At 40.6% G+C, this 24,102-nt stretch overlaps 1 protein-coding gene across 3 annotated transcripts in view; it reads right to left on the bottom strand.

Moving 5' to 3' along the window:
- GRHL1 (grainyhead like transcription factor 1) overlaps window positions 1–24,102 on the bottom strand; it is a 68,336-nt gene that overhangs the window by 12,483 nt on the left and 31,751 nt on the right. For 2 of the 3 annotated variants that reach the window (XM_060186996.1, XM_060186997.1), the window contains exons 9-10: window positions 6,388–6,546; window positions 1,608–1,695 (exon numbers count right to left, since the gene is read on the bottom strand). In XM_060186996.1, the coding sequence (XP_060042979.1) occupies window positions 1,608–1,695; window positions 6,388–6,546 (247 nt within the window). The remainder of the gene's footprint in view (window positions 1–1,607; window positions 1,696–6,387; window positions 6,547–24,102) is intronic. The other variant, XM_007529832.2, reaches the window with a different exon arrangement.

A 24,102-nucleotide genomic window follows, 5' to 3' on the forward strand; every position in this document is an offset into this window, starting at 1 on the left:
AAAATAAATAAATTAAAAAAAAAGAAAGAAAGAAAGGGAGTGAGAAGCAAGAGCACAACTTGTGGCACCAGGGATCAAACCGGGAGACTCAGGTATACGAAGTCCTGTACTTTACTAGTGGAGCTAGTCCCTCAGCTATGTCAGTTTGTTTTCAATTTATTGAACTACAGACTCTGGAGCCAAGAGAAAGCTCACCCAATAGAGCCCACGTTTTACTATGAGCCTTTAAGACCCTGGTTTAAGTCCCCAGTCACCACATGGGAGCACCATGTCGAAGCTTCATGAGTGGTTTAACAGTTTTGTGGTATCCTTGTCTCTCTCCCTCTCAGTCTCTCACCCTCTGTCTTAAAAAAAAAAAAAAAAGTATGTTGGGAGGCATGAAAACCCAACAAAAATTCTGGTGGCCATGTGACCCAGAACCTTACCTCTGCAGAGCCCTAGGGAACGACAGAAACAGGTGGAGGGTATGAATCCACCTGCCAATGCCCATGTCTAATGGAGAAGCAATTACAGAAGCCAGAACGCCCATCTTCCGCAACCCCAAAACAATTTTGGTCCATACTCTCAGATGGATAAACAATAGTGAAGTTTCCAATGGAGGGGACAGGACACAGAAATCTGGTGGTGGGAACTGTGTAGGATTCTGCCTCTATTATCTTAACAGTCTTGTAAATCGTTATTAAATCACTACTTTAAAAAAGTCCTGGTGGGGAAAACAAACAAAAAACCAAAAGAACAAAACAAAAACAAAAAAGCAACCCCCAAACTGCAAACTCCATCTTCTTCCACCAGCTGGCTCTGAAGTGATGTGGGAAACCAAAGTCTGTACTTTGATGCCAGCAGGAGAACCTGAGTAATATGCTGCAGAGCAACATCTGTGGAGCCAGACAGACTGTTCAATGAACAGATGTTAGCGGCCCACAGACTACAGATGAACATACTGGCAGAGAGTACCATTTTTTTCTTTCTTTCTTTTCCCATTCTAGCTGAGAAATATAGGATTTTGTGAAATGAATGCTGGTCACAGCATAAAAAAAAAAAACAAAACCTGAAAAGCAACTTTCCTGGCTAACTGTTCAAACAGGAACCCTACAGATCTGCCAATGTTTAGAATACAATTGTTCTAGGTTGGGAAGACAGCCTAACGATTACGCAAAAACAACTTTATACTTAAGGCTCTGAGCTCCCAGGTTCAATCCCCAGCACAACCATCATCGAGAGCTGAGGACTGCTCTAGAAAAGCAAACAAACAAAAAACCCTATACAATACTATACAAATAAATGCATTTGGAATGATCACATCTAAAATTCTCTCAAGGCTGTTATTGTTGTTTGTAAGAATCTAGAAAAGTCCTGAATTTATCATTATTCAGGTGGAATGAGTGTTGCTTTTTCAGAATCAGAACTAGTAGTTTGAAATAGAACATACGCTAAAATAGCATGAACTTGAGGAAAACTTAAAAATCCTCTCCCCGAAATTACTTATTCATATGATCCTGTATCTGGTAGAAAAAAATATTTCCACTGTTAGATCTTTTCTTGAAAGCTTAAGCTGCCACTCTGAATGGAAGATATCAGAAACACTTGGAGGGAATATGTCTACTTACAGGCATTCAACTGGGAGCTGGGGTCAGTACACTTGCCTTTTCTTTTGCTCTGTTTTCTTTCTTCATCCCTGATTTTCCGTTCAGCTCCCTACAGGTCAAGGAAAGACAAGAAACTATTCCACTTATATGTTTTTCATTAAAATCTTGAACTTTTTTTATTCTGATTAATGGGGAGGTGTATCTCCTCTCTGGAAATGAACTTCATTACTTATTTTATTCATGGAGATTGCCATAGTGGTTTCTTCTAAAAAAGAAAAAAAAAAAAAAGATAGATAAAAGGGGCCAGGTGGTGGCACAGCTGGCTGAGCACACGTTACAATGCACAAGGACCTGGGTTTTAGTCCCTGGTCCCATCTTCAGGGGGGAAGCTTTGCGAGTGGTGAAGCAGGGCTGCAGGTGTCTCTCTTTCTCTCTCCCTGTCTCCCCCTACTATCTTGATGTCTGGCTGTCTCTATTCAATAAATGAAGATAATAACAAAAAATAAAATAGTAAATAAATAAAACTTGTATCCTTAAAACTACTTTGAACTATATGAAATAATGAGACAACACTTAGTTCCTGTCTAGAGTAGATGTAGGCAGGTTAACTGAAAAGCTGAGAAACTGCTAACGTACCACACGAGTGACTTTTTCCCAGTGTCTGCAGATAAGAAAACGAAAGAAAAGAGATGTATGGCGCCTACTCTGAGTGCACATTCCTACATGGTGATGTTACTGCTGAAAGTTGTGATTTTGTCCATGGATTTGGACAAGTCAGCAAAGACAACAAATGTGACCATTACAGCTCACAAAAGCCAAGACTGAACTAGAAATCTGCAATAATCACTTCGCAGAGAAAAGGTACACTACTCCTGGTTCTAGAAGGAGGACCTACAGACATGATGTATATAGCAACAGGTAAAAATCTAAACAGACAGTATGCATACTAGACAACTGAACCCAAAACATAAAAAAATATATATATCAGTAGCGGACATGATCTGAAATGAAGCAGAAAAGTGTAATATAAACACGACTATTGCGGTCAGGAGAAAATTCAATAGGTAGAGAATGCACTTTGCAATGCCCAGGAACTGTCTGACACCTGAAACTATGTGGGATCAGGGTGACACTGGGAGAAACTCTAAAGTAATGAAGTTATGATGTGGTGTCTTTCCTTCTTTAGTTCATTCAATTTTTAAATTTTTGGGAAAAAATAAAAGATTGAAATAGCCATCCCAAGGATGACAGGATCGTGCAAACATAAGGCCCTGGCACTGTGAAAGCAAGCAAACAGACAAAACAACCTGCTAATCACATTGCTGGGCATGTTGGCATTTATTTTGGGGTGGCACAGATGTCTCTACAGAGTTATCTATGTAAGTAGAAGCTGGGGGCTCTGAAAATAAATTCCTTGAAAGCGAAAGCGGCAATAAAAGAGGACCTAGTGGGGGTTGTATTGTTATGTGGAAAACTGAGAAATGTTATGCATGTACAAACTATTGTATTTACCGTCGAATGTAAAACATTAATCCCCCAATAAAGAAATTAAAAAAAAAAAAGTGGCAATAGGGAGTCGGGCTGTAGTGCAGCGGGCTAAGCGCAGGTGGCGCGAAGCACAAGGACCGGCATAAGGATCCCGGTTCGAACCCCGGCTCCCCACCTGCAGGGGAGTCACTTCACAGGCAGTGAAGCAGGTCTGCAGGTGTCTATCTTTCTCTCCTCCTCTCTGTCTTCCCCTCCCTCTCTCCATTTCTCTCTGTCCTATACAACAACAACAACAATAATAATAATAACTACAACAATAAAACAACAAGGGCAACAAAAGGGAATAAATAAATAAAATAAATATAAAAAAAAAGTGGCAATAAAGGGGCCTGGTGGTGGTACACCTGGTTGAGCGCACGTTACAGTGAGCAAGGACCCAGGTTTGAGCCTCCCGTCCCCCTTCAGGGGGAAAGCTTCACAAGTGGTGAAGCATTGTTGTAGGCGTCTCTCTCTCTCTCTCTCTCTTTCTCTCTCCCTCTCTATTGCCCCCATACCCTCTAGATTTCTGGCCATCTCTATCCAATCAATAACGATACTTAAAAATATTTTTTAAAAAAACTTAAAAAAGAGGCAGTAAAGAGCATCCCAATAAGCCCGAAGTGATTAAACTATAAGGCCACATTTACAAAAAGCAGAATATAAAGACTGAGACTAGAATCAGTTGCCCACCAACCTCGCATCTCTTTCCCCTCAGTGATGCTGCCACGCAAAAGCAGATGAGCATACTGATGGCTTTTACGGAACAAGAACACAGTGCGGCAGATGAGAGATGTGGAGGCAGGACAGCTGGACGCTAAGAAAGGTTGTCCAGTGTAAAGCCAAAGAGTGGAGGTACTACAAGATATCACCAAGTACCAGGAGCGGTGGATGGACTGGGCCTCCAGGGTTTCTGCCTCTTGTTGGGGCTCTTAAGAAGTGTTCACTGTAGTAAAACAGAATTTCTCTCTGGCAAAGACTGTCGTGCAAAAAAAGCAATCCCCATGTACAAAACTGGCACCATAAAGATGTTAATGTACAAACTGATCAAGAAAGAGGCTTCCTTGTCTGAGGACGGAGAGGATGGAGCTGAGATCTATAACAGGGACAATAAAATAAAGGCTTCCGAGAGTCGGGAGGTTAAGCGGGTTAAGTGCAGGTGGCGCAAAGCACAAGGACCACCGTAAGGATCCGGGTTCCAGCCCCCGGCTCCCTACCTGCAGGGGAGTCACTTCACAGGTGGTGAAACAGGTCTGCAGGTGTCTATCTTTCTCTCCCCCTCTCTCCATTTCTCTCTGTCCTAACCAACAACAACGACATCAGTATCAACAACAACAACTACAACGGCAACAAAAGGGAATAAATAAATACATATAAAAATTTAAAAAAAAATAAAGCCTTTCAACACCCTGGAAAACTGCAGGGTCTTGTTGCCCAGCAGATGATGCTAGAGGGTACAGGAAGCCTTGTCTGAAACAGATGCCAACAGCAAGTTTTTGGACTAAGCCTTTGAAGATGGACTTCATCTGCTGCTATGACATGGAAGTTTCTGGTATTTGAAGAAGCAAGGTTATCTATGTAGATTCGTCTCTGATGTGCTAGTAGTTTCTATTTATGATAGACAGATGCCCTTCTGTAGCTAATGCACTCAGCCTAATTGTTAACAATGGGAAATTTTCTTTTCATTGTTATCTGGAAAACTACCTCTGGCTTCTTGAAAAGTTAATACTCTGTCAGTTGATTCTGCAGCATGAAGCTCGGTGAGGGGATTGATGGTGGCTGCACGAACTTCACTGAGTCTTGCGTTCTCTCTCTGGTATCAGTTATCTAGACTAGAAGGCCATGCATATGGTTTTCTCTGCTGAGGAATCTGTTCTTCAGGTTAAAAATACATGTGGGGTGTGTATTCATTCCATTAGTACTTGCTTCATTGTTACCTGCTTGGGCCTAGAAGTTTTAGACAGAGATAGAGAGAAGTTGAGAGGAAAGGGGAGATAGAGAGAGAGAGAGACAGCACGAGTGCGAGAGAGAGAGAGAGAGAGAGAGAGACCTGCAGCACTGGTGCACTGCTCATGAAGCTTCTCCCCTACAAGTGGGGACCGGGGACTTGAACCCTGGTCTTTGTGCACTATAATGTGTGCATTCAACTAGATAATGCCACTGCCTGACCCTAGGTGCCAAGTTTTCTAACCGTCGCTCTGATTTTCTTTTACCACCATATAGGTTTTTTGTTTGTTTGGTTTTTCACCATAAAGGTCTTACATCAAAGTAATGAAGAAACAAACACCAACATGAATAACTCTAGGACATACAATGGACACTTAAGAGTACGTAGCAAGGAGAACTGTAAGACCACTGAACAATACAGGAGCCTCCCTCAAAAGGTCTTGGCCTTAAATGGAAATCTATTTATGAGCAGGAATCAGTACTATCCCTCTTTTGCTTTTCCTCAATGTCAGTCAAGCAGACCCTCTTTCGTCTGCTGGGTTCTTGAGGAGACCACTATTTCCAGTCTTTAAGACACAGTGGGCCTGCTGGCTTCTCTCTTAATTGAATCATCTGAGCTCCTGGCAAAAAGAGATCATCTTGTTTTCATGGGGGAAAAAAAAACACACTGGAATCACAGTTGCTCTTCTTGCCTGCCTCATCTTTTCCCGTGCAGTGGGACAGCCTATCAGAGGGAGGCCTGTCACAAGCAGTCCTCACCGTCACTGCCTGTGAGCGCCAATCTGCTGAGGGGCCCAAGTGGGTCCCATGCGCCACTACACACATGCGGAACAAGATGCTTTTCCTGGTCCTTTCAGTGTCCCAGACAAACTGGGATTTTCTTCTTCCCTATATAATGATGGTGTATAACTGAAACAATAACTGCTAGTAAACAATTTTAAAAGCCGGGAAGTAAGTGTCTCAGCAGGGTAGGCCACAAGCCAAACCTTGTGTGAGACCCTAGGTTTGGCTCCCAGTGGCATATGGGAGTGCCATGCATGACAGGAAGAACACCATGTACAATGAGTGCTGATCTGATGTTTTCCCCCTCTCTTTTCGACCTCAAAAACTACAAACTGAAAATGGGGCCAAGCAGCTCAGAGGTATCACACCTGTACAAGCTTCCTGCGTTCATTCCCCTCTGCATAAAAACAACATAAAACAAGCTGCCTCACCAGCTATGCATTCATATTGAGTTGAATTCTTTAAGAGACCTTGCGAATTCTCTGTGAGGTGGGGCAGGCCTCACATGCTTAACTCCGAGGACCCCTAGCCAATCTTACAGCCTTACCTTGTCACAGAAGACTTTGATTTGGCAGTATGCCCGGTGCACCGGCTTGTTGCTGCGGTTGTTATAGCTATAGGTGTCAATCTGAATATTAAGAGGCAAGCCCTTCACGCCTTTCTGAGAAGAGAAGTCTGTGCTTAAGCAGTTCACAGAGATGAAAACCTGTAAAGGCAAGGAAGGGCTCTGTAAACAAGGTTCATGGATAGTCAGCCTTGGTGCAGCTTCGAGAAATACTGACATCACCGCAATTGCTCAAACATGTTGTAGGCTGAGAGCTCAGTTGCCCATGTAAAATAAACATCTCTTTAAGAGGTAATCAAGGATTTGTTCTTTCAAAAATTAGCTTTGGTTTTAGGAATGGCAAAACTTTAAGGGGAAAAAAAACAGCGTGGAGTTGTACTCCTAAAATTTATGTAGTATTCAGGGGGGAAAGAGAGAGAGGGAGGGAAGGAGAGAGAAAAGAAAAAACTGAATCCATGAGACAGGAAATAGTATTTACCTTGACTCTAGGGTTTTTTTTTTTGTTTGTTTGTTTCTTTCACTCTTTTTTCATTATTTTTCTACCTTCATTATAAGCACTTTCCAGCTCTGGTTTATGGTGGTATCTGGGGTTGAACCTGAAACCCCAAAGCCTATGGCATTGAAGTCTTTGCAGAATGATTGTACTATCTCCCACCCTGTGACTGTATTTAAAAAAAAATGTGAGAGAGTAGGGCTGGGGAGACAGCACAATGGTTATGCAAAAGATTCTTCATACCTGAGGCTGCCAAGTCACAGGTTCAACCCCCTGCACCACCATAAGCCAGAGCTGAGCAATACTCTGGCTAAAAAAAAAAAAAAAATTCAAAAAGATTTATAAACTATTGTTTCATTTACTTTTTATTTTATTGGGTAGGACATGAGAAATTGAGAAAGGAGACAGAGGGGAACAGAGACAGAAAGATACTTGCAGCCCTGCTCCACTGCTTCTGAAGTGGGAAGAGGGGCCTTGAACCTGGTTCCTTGTACATAACAGGTGGACTCAACCAGGTGAGCCACCACCCATCCCACCCCTATAATTTTAAGATAATGCAAACCATTCTTAAATCACTCATAAAAATAAAAATAAATTTATATAGTACTGTAAGCTAATGATCAACTAAGTTTTAATTAGAAAGGACAAGGGGAGAAAATAATAGCATTGTATCTTTGTCAATTTTCCCTTCTAGATAGTGGGAGAGGTCTAATTTTATTAGATGGTATTTTATTGGGGCGGGGGAGGGAAGAGCAGTGCTCTGGTCACTGGGGATCAGACCTGGAGGGTCATGAATGTAAAGCCTTTGTTCTATCTATTGAGCCCCTCCTTGGCTGTGCTTGATGTCATTATTAGCTTTTTTTCTAATAAAAGTTATTATCTTTACTTATTTATTGGATAGAGACAGCCAGAAGTCGAGAGGAAGGGGTAGACAGAGAGGGAAAAAGACACAGAGACACCTGCAGCCCTGCTTTCCCCCCTGCAGGTGGGGACCGGGGGCTCGAACCTGGGTCCTTGAGTGTTGTAACATGTGCACTCAACCAGGTGCACCACCACCTGGCCCCTTAATTTTCTTTAAAAATCTTCTCTATTAGTGATGTGACAAAGTTTCACAATATTTTAAGATTACAGAGGTGGGGGTACAGTCCCTATTCATACATGCATGCAAGCCACTGCATCCTCCACTAAGGTCCTGTTCCCTACTCCCGACCACCATAGTTCTCAGAGTCTGAGAGACAGTTTAGTTACTTTTGGGGGGGTAGAGAAGGGGCATTTCATTGGTCTAATCACTTATATTCCACACATAAGTGAAACCACCTGACAGCTGTCCTTCATTTGATGTTATTATTTTTTATTATTATTTATTTTCCCTTTTGTTGCCCTTGTTTTTGTTGTAGTTATTGATGTCATCGTTGTTGGACAGGACAGAGAATGGAGAGAGGAGGGGAAGACAGAGAAGGGGAGAGAAAGATAGACACCTGCAGACCTGCTTCACCACTTATGAAGCGACTCCCCTGCAGGTGGGGAGGCGGGGGCTCAAACTGGGATCCTTACGCCGGTCCTTGCGCTTTGTGCCACCTGCACTTAAACTGCTGCGCTATCACCCGACTCCCACTGATGTTATTTTAAAATGTTACTGATTATGCACATTTTAAATGAAATTCAATTTTATTTATTTATTTCCTTTATTGGGGATTAATGTTTTACATTCGACAGTAAATACGATAGTTTGTACATGCATAACATTTCTCAGTTTTCCACATTAACAACACAACCCCCACTAGGTCCTCTGCCATCCTTTTCCAGGACCTGCATTCTCCCCCCCACCCATCCCAGAATCTTTTACTTTGGTGCAATATACCAATTATGTACACTGCAATTGTTTGATGGCTCAGTACAAAAGTCTCTGGGACTCTGTCTGAATTCATGTCTGTAAGGATAACCTGTCATACCCTATACTCTTAATATTCTGAAATGTATGAAATCAGCAAGTCACATTACTGAAGTGGTGCTGGTGGCTGTCACTTAAGTCCAGATAAACCTTTGTACACTAAGTAAAGTAAAAATCTTGTGCGCAAGTGAGAGAGAGAGAGGGGAGAGGGAGAGAGATTTTAACTTATGTACAGTCGGGTGGGGGAGATAGCATAATGGCTATGCAAACAGACTCATGCCTGAGGCTCCAAAGTCCTAGGTTCAAATCCCCCACACCACCATAAACCAGAGCTGAGCAGTGCTCTGGTGTTTCTCTCTGTGTCTCTCTCTGTCTGCAGCTCTCTCAAAAATAACATAAATGAAATATTAAAAAAAAAAACTTATGTACAATCAATGTTTTTAAGCTCCCTTTCAACTGTTTAGTTTCAGAATTCATTTCTGATGCTTGAGCACCACACAGAGGACATTATTAGAATTACAGTTTCAAAACTCAGGTTTGCCTATTTCAAAGACACAGTGGGATACTTCCCCACCCCTGCTCCCCAGTCTCACCCTAACCACAAAGAGCAAAGGTGCCACCCACTGTGTATGGTGATGATGAACCAAGACTCAGAGAGGGACAGATTTAAGTAAGAAAAGGAGAGGGTGGCGGTAGATAGCAGAATGGTTATGCAAAGAGACTCTCATGCCTGAGGCTCTGAAGTTCCAGATTCAATCCCCAGCACCACCATCCATAAACCATAGCTGAGCAGTACTCTGGTAAGAAAAAAAAAAAAAAAGGAGAAAAATTTGTAAGAATATAAGATGAGCAGAAACAGAATGGCAAGAGAGGGGTAAGGAGAAAGAAGAAAAGAAGAATCTTAACCATTAGGACAAAAGACCCTCTCTAGAAGGTGTGTAAATTACTTTTAAAGATTTACTTGAGAGAGAGAGGGAGGGAGGGAGGGAGAGAGAGTGAGAGAGAGAGAGAGAGAGAAAGAGGCAGGCCTTAGCAGTAGTCACCTTTGGCATGTGGTGGTGGTAAGGACTGAACATAGGCCTCTGGGGCCTCAGGTACGCAGACCTGGTATAATTTCTCTGGCTTAAAACAGTTTTTTTTTTTAATTCTTTCTCTAGTCTATACACCATTCTAAGTATGAAAAAATAAAATCATAAACACACCATAACTACCCAAAAAGAATAAGGACTTGTCCAAATGAAGCAATTTAAAACTTAAATTTGGTCTTTCAAGAGCGCTCCACTCTGACTAGTGGACTCAGCACCTGTGGAATCAGCCTCCGAATGCTCACACCTGCCTCACCCCTCTGTCCCTCTTCCTGTCCCCTCTTGTCCCAGCCAGCACACCTGCAGACTTCCTGACTCTGCATCTCAATGGTCCAGCTCAAGTCCCACCTCCACAGAAAGCCCGTTGTTCCCGGACCTGCAGTGTGGTGGGCACCAACACCAGGTTTCAGGCCCTGTGTGAGCATTCTGTGCCCACTGCCTTGTCATCCATCTCAAGGCACAGCCTCACCTTCCTTCAACAGGTGAAGCTGGACAGGTTTTTTTTTTCTTTCTTTCTTCTTTTTTTTTTTTAACAGCAGAGCTTTTCTTTCTTTATTTGTTATACATTTCATATATATATTTATTCCCTTTTTGTTGCCCTTGTTTTTTTTTTTTATTGCTGTAACTATTATTGTTGTTATTGATTTGTCATTGTTGGATAGGACAGAGAGAAATGGAGAGAGGAGGGGAAGACAGAGAGAGGGAGAGAAAGACAGACACCTGCAGACCTGCTTCACAGCCTGTGAAGCGACTTCCTTGCAGGTGGGGAGCCGGGAGCTTGAACCTGAATCCTTACGCTGGCCCTTGTGCTTTGTGCCACGTGCACTTAACCTGCTGCACTACCGCACGACTCCCTTCTTTTTTTTTTTTTTAATTTAAATGTATAATTTACAACCTTTAGATTTACAATTTCTGCCATGGTGGGGAAAAGCACAGACTTAAGAGTATAAACCTCTGATTGCTAGTTCTGACCAAGTCACTTATTGGTGGTATGAATTTGGGAAAACAATTTACAGTCACTGAATTTGTATTTCCTTCATACATAAAATCATTTATGATAATTCCCAATTTTATAGTGATACAAAGTGTAGAATATATTTAACATCAGTTATTATTCTTTTACCCAACTCTTTTATGTATTTATTCAATATCTTTAGTTGATTGCTACATGAGTTTTTGCCCCCACGATCTATAATATTGCTAGACAGGTTTTATTAAACTGTCCTTCAAGTAGAAAGGCAAGGACTGAGCTTCATGTGAGGACGTCTCCCTTATATCCTGCTGCTTCTCTCTCAGATCACTTTGATTCCAGAAGAATCATCTGGGTTCTCCTCCTTACTGGGAACAATTGCCAGTTTCCTTTGTATGTATGTGTTTTATTCCCTGACTGGCCTGTAATTACTTGGCAGGCTAGGCCCATCTCCTCTACTTTGCCCCTTCCTCCCACTTAGCACAGAATCAGATCTACTACTTAGCTTACCTGCTACCCTGTTTTTTTTACATGTAACTTTTTTTCTTTTTTTAAACTCTTTCTTAAAATTATTATTTTTTATTGTTGGCTGTAGTTATTATTACTGTTGTTGTTACTGATGTCATCATTGTTAGGTAGGACAGAGAGAAATGGAGAGAGGAGGGGAAGACAGGGGGAGAGAAAGACAGACACCTGCAGACCTGCTTCACTGCCTGTGAAGCGACTCCCCTGCAGGTGGGGAGCTGGGGGGCTCGAACTGGGATCCCTACCTGTGTCCTTGTGCTTCGTGCCACGTGCACATTTACCCGCTGTGCTACCGCCCGACCCCCCCACTTTTTTTTTAAATATCTAAATCTAAATACAGTGACATAAGCAGGGGAGACAGCATAGTAGCTATGCAAAAAGACTTTCATGAGGTGGTCTGGAGGTGGCTCAACGGATAAAGCAATGGACTCTCATACATGAGGTCTGGAGTTTGATCCCCGGCAGCACATGTACTGAAGAGATGCCTGGTTCTTTCTCCCTTTCCTCCTATCCCTTTCCTTAATAAATATAATTATTTTTTTTTTAAAATTTCATGGGGGCTGGGTGATGTACCTAGCTGAGTGCACACAATGCCACACACAGAAATCCAGGTTGGAGCCCCCATTCCTCAACTGCAAGGGCGACACTTTACAAGCTGTGAAGCAGGTCTACAGGTGTCTATCTTTTTCTCTCTCTCTCTACCTTCCTCTCTTCTCTCAATTTCTCTGTACTATTAAATTAAAATAGAAAACAAACAGACAAAAGGAACAGTGGATTCACTGTATAGGCACCAAGCCCAGAGATAACCCTGGTGGCAAAAAAAAAGAGGAGGGGTGAAGGGTAGATAGCATAATGGTTAGGCAAACAGACTCTCATGCCTGGGGCTCCAAAGTCCCAGCTTCAGTCCCCCACACCACCATAAACCAGGGCTGAGCAGTGCTCTGGTTAAAAAAAAAAAGTTGTCAGGCTACAAAATTAACATACAAAAGTCAGTGGAATTCCTCTATGCAAACACTAATAAGAAAAAGAAATCCAGAGAATGTTATGAAAAATGTTATGCATGTACAAACTTGTATTTACTGTCAATAGTAAAACATTAATTAAATTAAAAAATTAAATAAAAATTTAAAAGAGATATAAAGCAGGAAAAAAGTGTTTAATAAATGGAAACCTAAAAAGTAGGAACAGAGTAGATGAAATTAGGAATCTTGGGGTGAAAAGAAGCTAGGAAGTAAAAAAGAAAGAAAAGAAAAAGAAATCCAGAAATCATTCCCTTTTACTATAGCAACAAAAACAATAAAATATGTAGGAATAAACCTAACAAAAGAAAGGCTTATATACTGAAAATTATGAGTTACTATTCAAGGAAACAGAAACAGACAAAGAAGTGGAAAGATATCCCATGTTCATGGGTTGGAAGAATTATCATCATTAAAATGAATATCTTATCCAGAAATCATATACAGAGTCATATACAAATTTAATGCAATCTCTATCAAGATCCAAACCAACTTTTTAAGGAGAATATAAAAAAAGCTACAAATGTTTATCTGGAACTAGAAACAACCTAGAATTGCCAAAACTATCTTGAGAAGAAAGAATAGAACCGGAGGCATCACAACTCCCAGATCTCAAATTGTGTTATAGGGCCATTGTGATCAAAACTGCTTGGTACCGGAACATAAACAGACACACTGACTAGTGGAATAGAATTGAGAGCCCAGAAGTAAGACCCCACACCTACTGACTTTTAATCGCTGACAAAGGTGCCCAGACTATTAAATGGGGAGAGTCTCTTCAAGAAATAGTGTTGGAAAAAATGGGTTGAAACATGCAGAAGAATGAAACTGAATCACTATATTTCACCAAACACAAAAGTAAATTCCAAGTGGATCAAGGACTTGGATGTTAGACCAGAAACTATCAGATACTTAGAGGAAAATATTGGCAGAACTCTTTTCCATCTAAATTTTAAAGGCATCTTCAATCCAATTACAAAGAAGACTAAAACAAAAATAAAAATAAATAATAAACCAGTGGGACTCCATCAAATTAGAAAGCTTTTGCCCAGCAAAAGAAATTATCAGTCACTGTTTTTTTCATTATACAAGCAAATGAAAAAAAAAAAAAACTAAACTTTTCTCTCCCCCATTCTATGCCACATAGCTCAATTCCTATCTCAAAAATAGCTGCCTGGGAAAGTTACACTTTACCCTCAATAATTCCAGGAAGTTTCTGACCCAAAGTGATATTCCATTTACATGAGGATTTCATGGTAATCCAACCCAACACCAAGTCTCCCCTTGCTTCCCAGTTTCAAGTTTCTATTTGAAGGAGAAGTAAGCAGAAGCTTATCCCAGGAGCAGGGTAAACATAGAATTGTCAGAGAGATGCTGCCTTCGCTGTTATTTACGACCACTTAGAATCTTTTACATATAGTTTCTCCTGTTTTTTACATTAATTCTTTCCATATGTGGCAATTTTCTACAGGTATCAATGAAGGGTTATAGAATGTCATTTAAATCAGATCTTGTCTAGAAAAAAGACATACCAGTAAAAAATTATGGGGGACTATAAGCATGCTAGGCCAGGGTCCAAGAGGATATTTGTGAAAGAAAATGGGGACTTGTGCTTATGAAGCCTCTCACTGTAGGGTCCAAGGCAAAAGCAGGCCAGTTCAGGGACACACTGGCACCAAGAGGGACACACTCATCATCCTAAGCATCATCCAAAGGCTTGCAAAAAGGCAAGTTGCCCTGAAGCTGTTTTCTAGCCAGATGCAATGCAGTTGGCCAGAAGGGCTTTGGTCCCAGCTCCATCACTAAGAGTGTTGAGATGCCGGGTAAAGGGATTTGCCAGTCAGGCACACAGCTGAATTAGATGACTTTTAGATCTCCTCTAACTCTAGCATCCTGTGACTACATCCATACTGAATGATGATGAATCTTATATCCTACTCTGTTTACTTATGAAAAACAACTTCTTCCTCTTCTCCTCCTCCTCTTCCTCATTATATGAACCAGAGCACTGCTCAGCTCTACTGGTGGGACTGGAGATTGAACCTGGAACCTCTTACATACAAGTCCTGTGCACTAACACTGTGTTAGAGTTATTTTTTGTTACTATTAGTTGTGCGTTATTTGTGTTCCTAGTTCTTAACGAAAATAATTTTGTGGAATACATTTGTCAACAGACTGTTTTTTAGAGAGAGAGAGAGAGAGAGCAAGCAAAGCTGTGCTCTGGTCACATGTGGTACCTGGGACTGAACTCAGGGCCTCAGGATTACAAAGCATATACCGTGCACACTTTGCTTGCTGAGCCACCTCCCAGATGATTTTTAACGTACATATAAGGTTGCAATTTCAACATAAGAACTACTTGTGCAAAATTAAGGCTCTTATAAAGCAGTGGTTCTAAAAATACAACGCCAGGGGCTTCACTGTTAACCCACCGGAATCACTCAGGAGAACAGTAACCCTTCCTGTGCCCCTGACCACACCTGGAGATCCTGCTCTCATTGGCTGAGGTGGGTCCTGATTCAAGGCCCATTTCACAGATGTTCTCCTGTAATTCTAAATCAGCTAGATTAGTGATGGATCCATACACTTGGGTCCACAAAAGAGCTCCACTGACTCCAAAACTTGGATTCTTAAAGCCCAATATATGGTTTCTTTCTCTGCAGAGTTCAGATATTCCTTTTAAAATTTATTAATGGGGTGGGGAGTATGGAGACACCAGAGCATCACTCTGGTACACTAGATGCTGGGGGTCAAATGCAGCATTTCTTTCTCTCTTGTCCAAAACTTTACCCAAAGTGCTACCTCCCACATCACAAATTCAGATGTTATTAAATAGGTTTATATGTGTATTCAATCAGATATTTCTTAGTTAAAAATTATTTACAGGGTCACAGTCCTATCAAATCAGGTAAGTATGAATTTAGTCAATAGGAAGATAAAGATAAAGCTATTTATCTGCTCAACCTTCTATTCAGTAAGTTCACATAAAACCTCAAGAACTCAAAATTCATAAGATAGCAGAGAGAAACTATTTAAAAACCTGCCAAATCTATTTTTCCTAATTATTCCTCACGAGATGTACAATTTTGACAGGTTGATGTTTGTGGATAAACCATGTTTAAAACATGTTTACCCAACCAGACCACCACAAATACAATCATAGTAGGGGACTTCAACACCCCACTCTCTCAACTTGACAGATCATCCAGGCAGAAAATCAATAAAGACATAAGGGAGCTAAATGAAGAGATAGATAAACTAGAACTATTGGACATTTTCAGAGTCATTCATCCCAAGAAGCTGGAATACACATTTTACTCAAATCCACATAGGTCATTCTCAAGGATAGACCATATGTTAGGCCACAAAGACAGCATCAGCCAATTCAAGAGCACTGAAATCATCCCAAGCACCTTCTCAGACCACAGTGGAATTAAACTAACACTTAACAATCAACAAAAGATTAGTAATAGTCCCAAAATGTGGAAGCTCAACAGTACACTTCTTAACAACCTCTGGGTCAAAGAGGAAATCAAGGAAGAAATAAAAATGTTTCGAGACTTCAATGAAAATGAAGACACAAGCTATCAAAATATTTGGGACACAGCTAAAGCAGTCCTAAGAGGGAAGGAAGTTCATAGCTATACAAGCACACATTAGGAAACAAGAAAAAGCACAAATAAACAGCCTGATTGCACATCTTAAAGACCTAGAAGAAGAACAACAAAGGAACCCTAAAGCAACCAGAAGGTCAGAAATCACTAAAGTTAGGGCAGAAATAAATAACATTGAGAATAGGAAAATCATACAAAAGATCAACAAAGTAAATGTTGGTTCTTCGAAAGAGTAAACAAAATCGACAAACCTTTAGCCAGACTCACAAAACAAAAAAGGGAGAAGACCCAAATAAATCGGATAGTAAATGAAAGAGGAGATATCACAACAGACACCGCAGAAATTCAACATATCATGCGAGGCTTCTATGAACAACTATATGCCACCAAGCTAGAGAACCTGGAAGAAATGGATGACTTCCTAGATACCTACCAACTTCCAAAACTAAGTAAAGAGGAAGTGGATAACATGAACAGGCCCATCACAGCTAATGAAATTGAAACAGTTATCAAAAATCTCCCCAAAAATAAAAGTCCTGGACCAGATGGTTTTACAAATGAATTCTACAAAAACTTCAAAGAAGAACTAATACCTCTACTTTTAAAAGTCTTCCAGAAGATTGAAGACACTGGAATACTCCCTGCCAGCTTCTATGAAGCCAACATCACCCTGATACCAAAAGCAGACAGGGACACAACCAAAAAAGAAAACTACAGACCAGTATCTCTGATGAACATAGATGCAAAAATATTGAACAAAATTCTAGCCAACCGGATACAGCAGTATATCAAAAGGATTGTCCATCATGACCAAGTGGGGTTTATCCCAGGCATGCAAGGTTGGTTTAATATACGTAAATCAATCAATGTGATCCACCACATCAACAAAAGCAAGACCAAAAACCACATGGTCATATCAATAGATGCAGAGAAAGCCTTTGACAAAATCCAACATCCCTTTATGATCAAAACACTACAAAAAATGGGACTAGATGGAAAATTCCTGAAGATAGTGGAGTCTATATATAGCAAACCTACAGCCAACATCATACTCAATGGTGAAAAACTAGAAGCATTTCCCCTCAGATCAGGTACTAGACAGGGATGCCCACTATCACCATTACTATTCAACATAGTGTTGGAAGTTCTTGCCATAGCAATCAGGCAGGAGCAAGGAATTAAAGGGATAAAGATTGGAAGAGAAGAAGTCAAACTCTCCTTATTTGCAGATGACATGATAGTATACATGGAAAAACCTAAGGAATCCAGCAAGAAGCTTTTAGAAATCATCAGGCAATACAGTAAGGTGTCAGGCTACAAAATTAACATTCAAAAGTCAGTGGCATTCCTCTATGCAAACACTAAGTTAGAAGAAACTGAAATCCAGAAATCAATTCCTTTTACTATAGCAACAAAAACAATAAAATATCTAGGAGTAAACCTAGCCAAAGAAGTGAAAGACTTGTATACTGAAAATTATGAGTCACTACTCAAAGAAATTGAAAAAGACACAAAGAAGTGGAAAGATATTCCATGTTCATGGGTTGGAAGAATTAACATCATCAAAATGAATATATTACCCAGAGCCATCTACAAATTTAATGCTATCCCCATCAAGATCCCAAGCACATTTTTTTAGGAGAATAGAAAAAATGCTACAAATGTTTATCTGGAACCAGAAAAGACCTAGAATTGCCAAAACAATGCTGAGAAAAAAGAACAGAACCAGAGGCATCACACTCCCAGATCTCAAACTGTATTATAGGGCCATTGTCATCAAAACTGCTTGGTACTGGAACATGAACAGACACACTGACCAGTGGAATAGAATTGAGAGCCCAGAAATGAGGCCCCACACCTATGGGCATCTAATCTTTGACAAAGGGGCCCAGACTATTACATGGGGAAAGCAGAGTCTCTTCAACAAATGGTGTTGGAAACAATGAGTTGAAACATGCAGAAGAATGAAACTGAATCACTGTATTTCACCAAATACAAAAGTAAATTCCAAGTGGATCAAGGACTTGGATGTTAGACCACAAACTATCAAATACATAGAGGAAAATATTGGCAGGACTCTTTTCTGCATAAATTTTAAAGACATTTTCAATGAAATGAATCCAATTACAAAGAAGACTAAGGCAAGTATAAACCTATGGGACTACATCAAATTAAAAAGCTTCTTCACAGCAAAAGAAACCACTACCCAAACCAAGAGACCCCTCACAGAATGGGAGAAGATCTTTACATGTCATACATACCAATATATATAAAGAGCTTGCCAAACTCAACAACAAGACAACAAATAATCCCATCCAAAAATGGGGGGAGGACACGGACAGAATATTCACCACAGAAGAGATCCAAAAGGCCGAGAAACACATGAAAAAATGCTCCAAGTCTCTGATTGTCAGAGAAATGCAAATCAAGACAACAATGAGATATCACTTCACTCTTGTGAGAATGTCATACATCAGAAAAGGTAACAGCAACAAATGCTGGAGAGGGTGTGGGGTCAAAGGAACCCTCCTGCACTGCTGGTGGGAATGTCAATTGGTCCAACCTCTGTTGAGAACAGTCTGGAGAACTCTCAGAAGGCTAGAAATGGACCTACCCTATGACCCTGCAATTCCTCTCCTGGAGATATATCCTAAGGAACTCAACACATCCATTGTGTACACATATGTTCTTGACAGCACAATTTGTAATAGCCAAAACCTGGAAGCAACCCAGGTGTCCAACAACAGATGAGTGGCTGAGCAAGTTGTGGTATATATACACAATGGAATACTACTCAGCTGTAAAAAATAGTGACTTCACTGTTTTCAGCCGATCTTGGATGGACCTTGAAAAAATCATGTTGAGTGAAATAAGTCAGAAACAGAAGGATGAATATGGGATGATCTCACTCTCAGGCAGAAATTGAAAAACAAGATCAGAAAAGAAAACACAAGTAGAACCTGAAATGGAATTGGCATATTGCACCCAAGTAAAAGACTCTGGGGTGGGTGGGTGGGGAGAATACAGGTCCATGAAGGATGATGAATGACATAGTGGGGGTTGTATTGTTAAATGGGAAAATGGGGAATGTTATGCATGTACAAACTATTGTATTTACCTTTGAATGTAAAACATTAATTCCCCAATAAAGAAATAATTTTTTTTAAAAAAAACATGTTTACCAACTAATGTGAAACTGACCAGGGACCCATCCTCACTAAGCCAGAAGCTCCTGAGAACAGAGCCAACTCACCAGCTCTGTTCATAGTGCCTGGGACACAGCACGGCTTCACGTGTGTGTTTTTTAAGAAAAGGCGGAAAATGCAAAGGGTGAATATGCACAGTTCAGGAGAAGTGCAGTGTAGACACACACACAAAGAAAGCTTTTTAAGTATTTAAACCAGGAGTTAATGGACTCTTTTTCTTTCCTTTTCTCTTCTTTTCTTTTGTTTCCTTTCCTTTCCTTTCCTTTTTTTCCTTTTCTTTTCAGTAAAAGATCCCAGTAGTAAATATTCTAACTTTTGGGAGTCGGGCAGTAGCACAGCGGGGTAAGCGCAAGTGGCTCAAAGCGCAAGGATCCTGGTTCGAGCCCCCCCCCCCCCCCCCCCCCCCCCCCGCTCCCGACCTGCAGGGGAGTCGCTTCACATGTGGTGAAGCAGGTCTGCAGGTGTCTATCTTTCTCTCCTCCTCTCTGTCTTCCCCTCCTCTCTCCATTTCTCTCTGTCCTAGCCAACAACGACAACATCAATAACAACAATAATAACTACAACAATGAAAAACACGAGTCACCTCCCCAGTCACTTGCATGTATGAGACTCTGGCTTCAAACACTGGCACTGCAGAATAATAAGTGAACAAATATCATAAATAACAAATGTCACTCTCATCTGTCTGTCACACACACAAAACACACACACACACACACACACACTAAATTCAACAATGTGCTATTTAAAATAAACAACAAAAAAAAATCCAGTATCTCCATTAGAGGTTGAAAAAGGAATTTAGAAAAGTCAGAGATATTACTATACATCCAATTTCTCTATATAAGACAAATATACTGGAGTATTTAGACTCCTCATGTGTGTACACACACACACACACACACACACACACACACACACACACACACACTATGAATTGTACTTCTGAAGTCTGAGCCTTGGCTGCAAAATACACAGCCTTCCTTCTCCAGAATGATATAAATTTCTCTGAAATGGAACTTTAAGGACTCAAAAATTATCTTTTCTGTTTTACCACTTCCTGGCCAGTGATTTTTGAGGAGACATTTGATTTTAATCAAATGAGAACTTAAAGCTCAAAAGATGAGCAAGTAATGTCCCCATCCAAAATCACCAGAGGAAAAAGGAAAACTAACCACAAAAACAAACTGTGAAACAGGCTGAAGATGCTCTGCAAGATTCTTTATAAATGTCCGGCCCATTTTTAAAAGAGAGTTCCTCATTCTTGACTGAGAATTCATGCACTTAGAGCTTTTAAAAATATTTAATTTTGGTTTTGAACCTCAGTTAGAAAACAGTACAATCAAGTGGTTTATACTGCTATGGAATTAGTTTTATATAGACTTTTTAAAAAAAATAACTCAGATTTTGAATGAATATATATATTTTCCGCTTATCACTGGGTTATCACTGGGGCTCGGTGCCTGCACTGCAAATCCACTGCTCCTAGCAGCCATTTTTCATTGGATAGGACAGAGAGAAATTGAGAAAGGAAGGGGAAGGGGAAAGGAAGAGAGATAGACACATAGATAGAGAGAGAGAGAAACAGAGAGACACCTGTAGACCTAATTTACCTCTTGTGAAATGACCTCTCCCCAACCCCCGCAGGTGAAGAGCCTGGGGCTGGAACTGGGATCCTTGTGCTTCATATTATGTGCACTTAGCCTGGTGCACCACCACCCAGCCTCTGATCTTGAACTAATTTATACTTTTTTTCCCCCAGAAAATATTATGGCAGCTATGCAACACTCTTCACAGAGCTGACTTCTTTCTCCACTGTTCCTCCTTAAGTAGGGGTGGAGAAAGAAGACACAGGGAGACAGCAATTCAAAAGCAACTGAAAGCAAGTTTACAAACTCCTCAGTCATCTGTTCTTTTTGAGTTTTGCATCAATGTACCAAAGCATAATTCTGATAAAACCTTCAGCTTCAGGTCGGTCGGTCGGTCTGTTGGTCTGTCTGTCTGTCTGTCTATCTATCTATCTTCCCCTCCCCTCTCTGTTTCTATCTATCTGTCTGTCTGTCTGTCTGTCTGTCTGTCTGTCTGTCTGTCTGTCTGTCTATCTATCTATCTATCTATCTATCTTCCCCTCCCCTCTCTGTTTCTATCTATCTATCTATCTATCTATCTATCTATCTATCTATCTGTCTGTCTGTCTGTCTGTCTGTCTATCTATCTATCTATCTATCTTCCCCTCCCCTCTCTGTTTCTATCTATCTATCTATCTGTCTGTCTGTCTGTCTATCTATCTATCTATCTATCTATCTTCCCCTCTTCTGTTTCTCTCTGTCCTATAAAAAAAAAGTATTTAAATTTGAGGGACAAGTTTTAGAAATAAATATTGTTTCATCCACTTAACTCACAGAAAGTGTTAAGAAAGGACTCAGAATTCATCAGTGAAAAGTTACAGAACTTGTAAGTCATCCAGTCAGCAGTTAAATGATGGCAAGTGCAGTATTCAAGCAGAGAGGCTCTTATTTTTCCCAGAGTGTAAAAGTGCCTATAAGGGTGCAATTGGGAGAGGAGCTTCAAGCTTGGCTGTGGAAGGCCTTGAGAATTTTTATTTCCTCCTTCAGACATTGGAGAACTACCTTCTCCCAACCTATTATAGAGTTCTCTGAATAATAAAATGGCTACAAAGCAGACAATGCAGTGAGAAGAGTCTCTCTCACTGATACTAGGCAATTGCCAAATAAGAACAGCACTACAGAATGTTAACCTTTCATCCTTACTAAAAAAATGTTCAGTAGTTCACCACTGTCTTACACAACAAAAAACTAAATTCTGTAGATTGCAAAATGCTACACATAACACCAATCTTGCCAGCCTTATTTTCTACCTCCTAGAGCAACATTCCTCAAATGTGAATACTATTTGAGTAGGCATCATTTAGAAAGACAAAAAAAAAAGTTGCTTGGACTCTAAAATACATATTCATATAAGTACATGTATACACAAGCATCTCCAGATGCTAGTTTGAGAACTCAGTCTACACACATGGTTGCAAAATGTTTGCTTACACAAACCCCAAGGACTTATTTGGCTCAACTTTAATATTCAATCACAAACAAGGACACTGAAACCTTCTGGCACCAAGTGACTCACGTTAAATCCTTTTTCCAACTATGACACCATCTCCCCAGACAATAATCTGGGTCCACCTGCATATTAGATGTCAGGCTCAGGCAAAAACTAGTAAAAAGTCATGGGTCCACTGGAATATACCTAAAACAGACCTACTAGCTTTTTTCCAAAACGGAGACCCCCAAAGCTTCATCTGCAATATTCTTGCCTTTAGGTTCATGATTAGTCAACAATTTCTTCTGCATTATATATCTTAACTCTTTTTCAGCCACCATGTTCCAGATGATACCATGATGCCAACCCAACTTCCTTGGGCAGAGGGCCCCGCAATGTGTCCTGGAGCCCTGCCTCCCCAGATCCCTGCCCCACTAGAGAAAGAGAGAGACAGGCTGGGAGTGTGGATCGAACTGCCAACACCCATGTTTAGTGGGGAAGCAATTACAGAAGCCAGACCTTCCACCTTCTGCACCCCACAATAATCCTGGGTCCATACTCCCAGAGGGATAAAGAATAGGAAGCTAGGGGCTGGGTGGTGGTGCACCTGCTTGAGTGCACAGGTTACTGTGTGCAAGGACCTGGGTTCAAGCCTCCACTCCCCATCTGTAGAGGGAAAACTTTGCAAGTGGTGAAGCAGGGCTGCAGGTGTCTCTCTGTCTCTCTATCTCCCCCTACTCTCAATTTCTGGCTGTCTCTATCCAATAAAGAAAGATAAAAAAAAAAAAAAGAATAGGGAAACTATCAAGGGAGGAGACTGGATACGGAGTTCTGGGAGTGGGCACTGTGTGGAACTATTCCCTTTTATCCTAGGGTCTTGGCAATATATCCATTTCATTAAAAACAAATGCACTTGTGAGTCTTTAAGTGCTGAACTGAACATTAAAATCCTTAGAGAAAATCCAACTCCTGTATACCTGGTTCAGACCCCAAAAGTTCAATAAACACATTTAGAAGGGGAAGTGTAAGTGCTTAATAAGGACAGAAGACTTTCAGGAGAGAGGGCATGGGCTCCTCTCCAAGCTTATCTCCCATGTCAAGTCCCAGTACTTCCATTCTGCACTTAACTGTGAGGGTTAAAGGCTTATTCTAGGTTCTGAACACTTGACTAGTTCCTATCATCCTTTTTTTTTTTTTTTTTTCTTATTGATTAATTATTATTTTATTTTATTTTTACTAGAGCACTGTTCAGCTCTGGCTTATGGTGATGTGAGGAATTGAACCTGGGACTTTGGAGCCTCAGACATGAGAGTCTCTTTGCACAACCATTATGCTATCTACCCCCCCACCCTCCACCATCCTTTAGACCAGTCTAAACTTGTCACCTCAAGAAACCTTCTCATTCCATTCTAGGGTAACTTGTATTCCTTTGTATTTATTTCTATCACTAGACTTACGAGAATGGCGATCTTCCCCTACCAAATCTTGAGTTTCTTGAGAACTAGGTCATGTCTTATTCATGTTGACATTCTCAGATCATCCTGGTGTTGTCAGAATAAGACAAGTTTTTCTTATGAACTTATGAATTCTTGAACTTCAGTCAAATAAAACTATATGCTACTCTGAAATTCTAACTACATTTAGTACATTCTTACAACGCATCTGATGCTTTTAGGCTTTTTCAACACAACCTATGAAACTGGTTCTATTCTTACCCCATTTCTTTTTTTCTTTTTTTTTCTGACCCCATTTCAAAGATGAGGAAATCAAGGCTCAGAGCTTATGTAACTTGCTGCTCAAGTTCAGAGGATATTTGTGTTCCTATCTTTCTTCCAAG

The sequence above is a fragment of the Erinaceus europaeus genome, chromosome 3, assembly GCF_950295315.1.
Source record: "Erinaceus europaeus chromosome 3, mEriEur2.1, whole genome shotgun sequence".
Classification (NCBI taxonomy): domain Eukaryota; kingdom Metazoa; phylum Chordata; class Mammalia; order Eulipotyphla; family Erinaceidae; genus Erinaceus; species Erinaceus europaeus.